This window comes from Piliocolobus tephrosceles, chromosome 8 (assembly GCF_002776525.5).
Source record: "Piliocolobus tephrosceles isolate RC106 chromosome 8, ASM277652v3, whole genome shotgun sequence".
NCBI classification, from domain to species: Eukaryota; Metazoa; Chordata; class Mammalia; order Primates; family Cercopithecidae; genus Piliocolobus; species Piliocolobus tephrosceles.
The window spans coordinates 109,379,531-109,388,734 of NC_045441.1; the positions used below are offsets into that span (position 1 = coordinate 109,379,531).

General features: G+C 39.7%; 1 protein-coding gene across 1 annotated transcript in view; it reads left to right on the plus strand.

The window, feature by feature from the left end:
• MET (MET proto-oncogene, receptor tyrosine kinase) overlaps nucleotides 1–2,816 on the plus strand; it is a 116,441-nt gene extending 113,625 nt beyond the window's left edge. The window contains exons 21-22 of the mRNA XM_023228228.2: nucleotides 68–204; nucleotides 300–2,816. Of these exons, the coding sequence (XP_023083996.1) occupies nucleotides 68–204; nucleotides 300–510 (348 nt within the window). The 3' untranslated portion in view covers nucleotides 511–2,816. The remainder of the gene's footprint in view (nucleotides 1–67; nucleotides 205–299) is intronic.
• Nucleotides 2,817–9,204: the final 6,388 nt, after the last annotated feature.

Below are 9,204 nucleotides of genomic sequence, written 5' to 3' on the forward strand. Positions count from 1 at the left end.
CTGATTTCCTTTCGTATTTCTATGGTCACATCTCTCACCTGGACTGTCCTGTTTCTTGTTTTACTAGTGGTCCTTTGGCGTACTCCTCTGGGAGCTCATGACAAGAGGAGCCCCACCCTATCCTGATGTGAACACCTTTGATATAACTGTTTACTTGTTGCAAGGGAGAAGGCTCCTACAACCCGAATACTGCCCAGACCCCTTGTAAGTAGTCTTTCTGTACCTCTTACATTCTTTACTTTTACAGAAATGCCTGCCTTCAAAGGGTCTCTTACAGCATTTCTTTCTTTTTGAAACAGATACGAAGTAATGCTAAAATGCTGGCACCCTAAAGCCGAAATGCGCCCATCCTTTTCTGAACTGGTGTCCCGGATATCAGCGATCTTCTCTACTTTCATTGGGGAGCACTATGTCCATGTAAACGCTACTTATGTGAACGTAAAATGTGTCGCTCCATATCCTTCTCTGTTGTCATCAGAAGATAACGCTGATGACGAGGTGGACACATGACCAGCCTCCTTCTGGGAGACATCATAGCGCTAGTAATATGTCAAAGCAACAGTCCACACTTTGTCCAATGTTTTTTTCACTGCCTGACCTTTAAAAGGCCATCGATATTCTTTGCTCTTGCCAAAATTGCAGTATTATAGGACTTGTATTGTTATTTAAATTACTGGATTCTAAGGAATTTCTTATCTGACAGAGTATCAGAACCAGAGGCTTGGTCCCACAGGCCATGGACCAGCGGCCCGCAGCCGTGACAACACTCCTGTCATATTGGAGTCCCAAAACTGGAATTCTGGGTTGAATTCTTTAAAAATCAGGTGCCACTTGACTTCATATGGGAATCTGAAGCAGTGAATTTTGAGGGCTTCTTGATCACAGAAAACTCAGAAGAGATAGTAATGTTCAGGACAGGCGTGGCAGCCCCAGAACAGGCCACTCATTTAGAATTCTAGTGTTTCGAAAAACTTTTGTGTGTTGTATGGTCAATAACATTTTTCATTACTGATGGTGTCATTCGCCCATTAAATAAACATTCCCTTTTAAATTTTTGTTTCTTTGTTTTTTGAGACAAGGTCTCGCTCTGTTGCTGGGACTGGAGTGCAGTGGCGTGATCACAGCACACTGCAACCTCCGCCTCCCAGGCTCAAGCCTCCCAAATAGCTGGGACTACAGGCACACACCACCATCCCCGGCTAATATTTGTATTTTTTGTAGAGACGGGGTTTTGCCATGTTGCCAAGGCTGGTTTCAAACTCCTGGACTCAAGAAATCCAACCACCTCAGCCTCCCAAAGTGCTAGGATTACAGGCATGAGCCACTACACCCAGCCCTTTTAAATTTTTGTATAGACATTCCTTTGGTTGGAAGAATATTTATAGGCAATACAGTCAAAGTTTCAAAATAGCATCACACAAAATGTGCTTATAAATGTACAGGATGTATTGTACATAGATGACATTAAGAAGATTTGTATGAAATAATTTAGTCATCATGAAATATTTAGTTGTCATATAAAAACCCACTGTTTGAGAATGATGCTACTCTGATCTAATGAATGTGAACATGTAGATGTTTTGTGTGTATTTTTTTAAATGACAACTCAAAATAAGACAAGTAATTTGTTGATAAATATTTTTAAAGGTAAGTCAGCATGTTTGTAAAGCAGGATACATCTTATTAAAAGGTTCATTGGTTCCAATCACAGCTCATAGGTAGAGCAAAGAAAGGGTGGATAGACTGAAAAGATTAGCCTCTGTCTCGGTGTCAGCTTCCCACCACACAAGCAATTGGAAACAAAACTTTTGGGGAGTTTTGCTTTGCATTAAGGTGTGTTTTGTGTTAAGCAAAACATACTTTAGAAACAAACAATGAAAAAGGCAATTGAAAATCCCAGCTATTTCACCTGGATGGAATAGCCACCCTGAGCAGGACTTTGTGATGTTTCATTCTGTGGAATTTTGTGCTTACTACTGTATAGTGCATGTGGTGTATGTAGGTTACTCTAACTGGTTTTGTTGATGTAAACATTTAAAGTGTTATATTTTTATAAAAATGTTTATTTTTAATGACATGAGAAAAATTTTGTTAGGCCACAAAAACACTGCACTGTGAATATTTGCGAAAAGGTATGTCAGACTGGGATTAATGACAGCATGATTTTCAATGACTGTAAATTGCGATAAGGAAATGTACTGATTGCCAATACACCCCACCCTCATTACATCACCAGGACTTGAAGCCAAGGGTTAACCCAGCAAGCTACAAAGAGGGTGTGTCACACTGAAACTCAATGGTTGAGTTTGGCTGTTGTTGCAGGAAAGTGATTATAACTAAAAGCTCTCTGATAACGCGGAGACTTACCAGAAGACACAAGGAATCGTACTGAAGAGCTATTACAATCCAAATATTGCCATTTCATAAATCTAACAAGTAATACCAATTCACAGAGTGTTGTAAATGGTGGATGACAAAAGAAAATCTGCTCTGTGGAAAGAAAGAACTATGTCTACCAGGGTCAAAAGAATGAACACATCAAGAACAGAAAGAACTCGGGGAAACATCCCATCAAGAGGACTACCCACTTATATATACATTCTTGAGAACACTGCAATGTGAAAATCATGTTTGCTGTTTATAAACTTGTCCTTAGATTAATGTGTCTGGACAGTTTGTGGGAGTAAGTGATTCTTCTAAGAATTAGATACTTGTCACTGCCTATACCTGCAGCTGAACTGAATGGTACTTTGTATGTTAATAGTTCTTGTTCTGATAAATCATGCAATTAAAATAAAGTGATGCAACATCTTGTATACTGATAGTTGGTTATTGCCAGTCATGCTTGATTACCTACATTTGCATAATGATAGAGGAAGCCTAAGATTGATTTCACCTGGCTGCATGGAGCTCATCCACATAGGAGAGCCTTAGTCAAGTGAATGCTGAGGAAGTAGTAAAACAACATGCATCCCCGAATCTCAGGAAGTCTCTGTCTTTCCAAGGATTTGGTCTAAGTTGCTGATTACCTGCATTTTTCTAATGATCTTTCAACTGCTAGAGCACCTGGTTCCTGTTTTATCATGGTGCTCTTCTCCAGCAAGGTGTCTCCTTAGACTAGAAGACACAAAAATGGAGCAGCAGCCCCAGCGTTGGCACACAGATACCTAGGTGCGGGTTGGAGAGAGAGGCCTTCTTGCCCCATCAAAACTACTCTTTATCTACACAGGTGCCCACCCTTTCACCCCCAGTTACCAGAGAAATTACCTTCAGGTTATCTCCATGTATATTCTTGTAATGGTAAGGGAATTCAAAGGTGATAACTTCAGCTATCTAAGAATTGTGTGACACTTTGGGGAAATCTAATTTTTAAAAAACCCAATTTAAAAGAATGCTTACAAAATACAGTGGAGACTGATTCTTTACTGGGAGATAATTCAGTCCCCGCTCATGGCCAAACTCTCTCCTACTCAAAAGATGCATTTCCACAGGAAGTTCAATCCAACTCTCTCCCATAAGGACAAGAACCTGTCACCTTTACATCTCTAGAATCCAGCACTTAGTAGATTCTCAAATAATTGCTGAACTGAAGCAGCATTTTCTTATTCCCCATCACTTTATTTATTTATTTATTTATTTATTTATTTATTTATTTATAGACAGGGTCCCACTCTGCCCCCACCCCCACTCCCCCGCCTGGAGTGCAGGGGCATGATCTTGGCTCACTGCAACCTCCACCTCCTGGGTCCAAGCCATTCTCCTGCCTCAGCCTCCTGAGCAGCTAGAATTACAGGCACACGCCATCACGCCCAGCTGATTTTTGTATTTTTTGTAGAGACAGGGTTTCACCATGTTGGCCAGGCTGGTCTCAAACTCCTGGACTCAAGTGATCCACCTGTTTCAGCCCCCCAAAGTGCTGGGATTACAGGCGTGAACCACCACACCCAGCCTACTTTAAACTACCAGGGATAGAGTTATTGCCTATGTAGCTCCCATGATGTTTGGAGAACACTGATATGGAGAAGGCAGACTTTTCTGGGGAAAGAGAAATAGAAAGATATAACTTTATATAGTTTGGCTTGGTGCTATGCATTTTTAATTATCACAGGGTTTTCGCTTCACCATATAAGCATCAATTATATTTTTGCTCTCTGACCTACACAGTGGATTCCGTCTTTAAAGAAATAGGGAGAAAGGATATATAACATGTAGAAATACATCACATGCTTGAATGCTGACATCTGGCATTGTTAATCTACCTGATTTAGTTCAGGAAATGAGTTAGCATTATATAAAAGAAATTGATTAGTATTTTATTTAACTCAACGAATATTCATCAAGCACCTATGTATGTCAGACACTGCTAGGTAATGGGGATATAAAAATAAACAGTCCTTCTCACCCCAAGGAATTTGATGAAACAGACAGATAAAATTACATAATTAATGAATATTAGAATTATTCACTTCTTAGATTTGTAAGTTGTCTTGAAGAGGCATCACAGTTTAAACATATACAAAGTGCAGGTTCCTGGGCAAAAGACCAAGCCCTGACTCAGGTTGGGCAACATATTGCACTTCTCTAAACCTGTGTTCTCATCTGTCAAATACGTTAATCATGGTTACCCCCACAAAGTTGTTTGAGAACTTTAAAAAAAAGTGTATAAAGGCACCTGGCACACCATAGTTGCTCAATTATCATAATATCATTATTATCTTTAGTCTTAGACAATAAAAGCCCATGCATAGGTAGCCTTAGTTGGCTAAAGCGAAATGAGGCTAGGAGGGGCATTACAGATGTTTAAATCCAAATTCTTACCCCATTCTTTTTGTCTTTGTTTGTTTTAGTTTGTTGTTGTTGTTGTTGTTGTTGTTGTTTGGTTTTGTTGGTTTTTTTGTTTTTTTTTTTTTTGAGACAGAGTCTCGCTCTGTTGCCCAGGCTGGAGTGCAGTGGCATGATCTTTGCTCACTGCAACCTCCACCTACTGGGTTCAAGCGATTCTCCTGCCTCAGCCTCCTGAGTAGCTGGGATTAGAGGTGTCCGCCACCACACCAGCTAATTTTTGTATTTTTAGTAGAAACGGGGTTTCACCATGTTGGCCAGGCTGGTCTTGAACTCCTGACCTCAGGTGATCTGCCCGCCTCAGCCTCCCAAAGTTCTGGGATTATAGGCATGAGCCACCATGCCCAGCCAATTTCTTACCCCATTCTTCACCTCACACCTGCTTTATATACAGTAGAAACAGCTATGATTCTGCCTCATCCTGAGCATTGATAATGACAGTGAGGGTGAGAGAGGAGAAAGGTGACAAGACAGTGGCACTGGCAAGGGAACTCCCTCACTTCTTTCTCTGCACTCCCCACTATCATTCTAATCACTTCTATGATAGGTTCCTTTTTTCTGTTTTAGCCTTTAGACCTGGAATACACAACAGACATGGAAGAGAACATTCTGTCTAAATGACAGGCATGTTGCATGAGGATGCAAGAATAAGACCATAGTCTTCAGTATTGGTGTCTAGAAATTATTATGGTTCCTTATTTTTGCTCAAATGTTAATAGATGGTTAATGATCATTCAGGTTGAAGAAAACGTAAACTAAGTAAAGTATTGTTTTAGTTATGTGCTATGTGTTCGGAAGACAAGGAATACATGACTAGACACACATAACAAGTTACACAGGCACATATGACTCACTGTTGTAGCACTTCAGACAGTTTCAAGACACAGAGAGGTATGCAGACGTTATGCCCCAAAGGAAGAAATGCTTATTGCTGTTTTTCTTTTTCATATTTGAGGGGTTCTTTCAGGACTATCTCAATTCCTTATCTATCAAAGAATTGGAAAGAACTTCAGTCATAAACCAATGAAATATTTCAGTTGGTGAATTGAAGGTAATAAAATGGATGGTTGCCCAAATTGTCCTTTGCTGTAAATTATTCCAGAGATCTAGATTACGTCAGCCAAAGATATTGATCACAATGCTGAGAGGTTTATAACTACTATTGACTTACTATGTGACCCCGGGGCAGAAATCTAGGAAAATTGCAAAAGCATATCTACTGTAATGAAAAGCCCATCATTAATAGGACTTACTATCTTGTCATCCAACTAGTACTATGTTGGCTTCAAGGCAAATATTTAACAAACATTTGAAACCGAAAGCACTTCTGTCTTCTCCCTTTTATCTTCCATTGATGTTCCCGAGCTATTCTGATGAATGTATTTTTGTTCTTATCAATAAAACATGTAGGTTAAAATAAGCAAATATATTTATAAATATTAGTGTATATAAATTAGCATCCAAATATTCAAATAGCTCCTACTCCTTTATTATTACCCTCATTATTTTAATAAAGAGTTAGCTCCTCATATAGACCAGTTTAGAACAGGGCTCAAGTCCAATTCTCCTGGGTAGTTAAACCCTAACTGTTCAAGCATTCTGAAAACTAATTACTCTCTTTTTTTTTTTTTTTTTTTTTTTTTTGAGGTGGACTCTCTCTCTGTCATCCAAGCTGGAGTGCAGTGATGCGATCTCAGCTCACTGCAACCTCCGCCTCCTGGGTTCAAGTGATTCTCCTGCCTCAACCTCCCAAGTAGCGGGAATTACAGGCATGCATCACCACACCCAGCTAATTTTTGTATTTTCAGTACAGATGAGTTTTATCCGTGTTGGCCAGGCCGACCTCCAGTTCCTGGCCTCAAGTGATCCCCTCACCTCAGCCTTCCGAAGTGCTGGGATTATAGGTGTGAGCCACCACACCCGGTGGAAAACTAGGTACTCTTAGAGAAGCGATTCTGAGATGAAAATGGCCATATTTAGGATGCATAAACCGAAATCTCTGATTTAAATTAACTACTAATTTAACGTTATTTTCAAAGCACTGGGCCCAGATTACAATGAGAATTAATTCTTATTCCTTTCTTGAAAAGAAGCCTTTTGTCTTTGTGCATTCAATTTTTCACTGTCACATGAGTACATTCTTTTCACCACATGAGTTCCAGGCTGGCAGAAACATCCACTAATCCTTAGACCTCTTGGCTGGAACGACAAAAATGCATAAAATCTTACCAGGCCAAAAGAGATCAACTTTAAAAATCTTTGGCATCCAAACATGTCAGAACTGTTTTTTGCTGGTTCTCCAAACCATTTGTGTTGTTCATTTATGGTCCAGGGGATCTGTAATGTCAGTTCCTACTTTTATTGGGCAGCCTGGAATTTTTAAGCACCATATTTCATTTACCTTTCTTGGATGTTTATAATTTTCACCGCTGTTTTTACGAGTTTTCTTCTCTATGTCTCTAAGCCTAAGTGTGGAGATGTGGTAATAGCCCGTTCTCTGCCAGTCAAAGCCCTCACTTTGACGTTGGCCACTTTGTTCCTGTGACATCTGCTCCTTCCATTATAGACAAACTGGGGCTTTCCTTCTGCAGAACTGTGACTAAACAACCACCATATTCATCAGTGGCAACAATTCTTGTAAACAAGAAACGCTGAATTCACAGGCTTTGTGAAATCCTGCCCCCAAGAGGCCACATGTCTAAAGTCAGTCAGGTGGTCCTCAGAAATGATTTTAGAAGTCTCAGTAAAGAAAAATTACGGAGACACTCAGATATCCTAGTGTGATATTGTTGCAAAACTTTTTCTAATTTTTTGTTAAGCTGTGAGAAAGCGCCTATGGAAACACCCGGATGAAGAAGCGGCAAATCACCGTCCCAAAAGCACTAAAAAACATATTTCAGAAAGGAAATATGTAGCGTTAAAACAACATAGATGCGTTTTTGAAAACAAATTTAATTGAGAAAAATAATAATGACAACAATAATGATCTAATCCCAGGACATGTCATGGGAATTAATGACTGCCTAAAAGCAAATGGTCTAAGGTAATGCTCTCAGGAATTAGTCTTGCTTAATGAACTGCTATTGGTTTAGTAAACGAATGCTTACAGTGACAGAAAGTAAAAAATCAGGGCTGCCATTATGGAGACTGGTTGATTCAAAGAGGGGTGGGGGGAGAAGCTAATGCAAAAAAAAAATGCATCATTTGCTGCTCTTACTCAATTTTTTAGATTTGTTTGTTGTTCACAAATTATAGATCCTTTATTACTTTCTTCTTTCATATATCTGTATGAACTTTTACTTTTGTACTTTTGTACTTTTAGTCTAAGGATATGTTTACTTATGCATTGTTTTACTGACAGAGAAGTAATCTGGTAATACAAATTCAACTCCCTCTAGTGCAGGCATATCAAAGATCTAACATTACGTTTACCTCAAATAGTTTTATTTTAAATACTGTGATCTGAAGAAAATGTGGATCCTTGGCCGGGCGCAGTGGCTCACACTTTTATCCCAGCACTTTTGGGAGGACCAGGCGGGTGGATCACCTAAGGTCAGGAGTTTGAGACCAGCCTGGCCAACATGGTGAAACCCGATCTCCTACTAAAATACAAAAATTGGCTGGGCATGGTGGCGGGTGCCTGTAATCCCAGCTAGTCGGGAGTCTGAGGTATGAGAATCGCTTGAACCCGGGAGACGGAGGATGCAGTGAGCCGAGATCAGGCCGCTGCACTCCAGCCTGGGCGACAGAGTGAGACTTTGTTTCAAAAAAAAAAAAAAAAAAGATGATCTTCCACGTGGGCTTTAGAATACTGCTTCAAAATTATACTTCACTTAGAACTTATTACTCAACATCTTATTTTAAGATTATTCTAACAGCTGACTTCTTGATTCTACCTCTCCGTATTGCCTCTGCCTTATAATCCCAAAAGAGCTACTAAAATTATATATCTGATCACTTCACTTTCCTGCTTAAAAACCTATGCCCATTCCTAGATGTTCCCTGAGCAGATCCTTTGTTGTTTCGTTTTGTCTATTTTTATCGTAAAATACATTTTTGAGGAAAAAAATTTAAACTGGACAAAAAGATACAAAGTGAACAGGAAATATCCTCTGACCACTTTCTCTCCCGCTTCATCCTCACTCCCCCGGAGTAACCAATATTAACGCACTTTTCCAGAAATGTTCCACTCTGCATCAGTGGAACTAAACTAAACCAGACAGTCTACTACATCCTTCAATAGCCTTTGTCTTATTGACTGGACTATGACTCAGCACACCCTTCCCCAGTCAAGAAGATTGTTCTTCTACCTCTGTGACTTTGAACTCCCAACAGAAATTCCCCCCTTTGGGGTATGAGCCA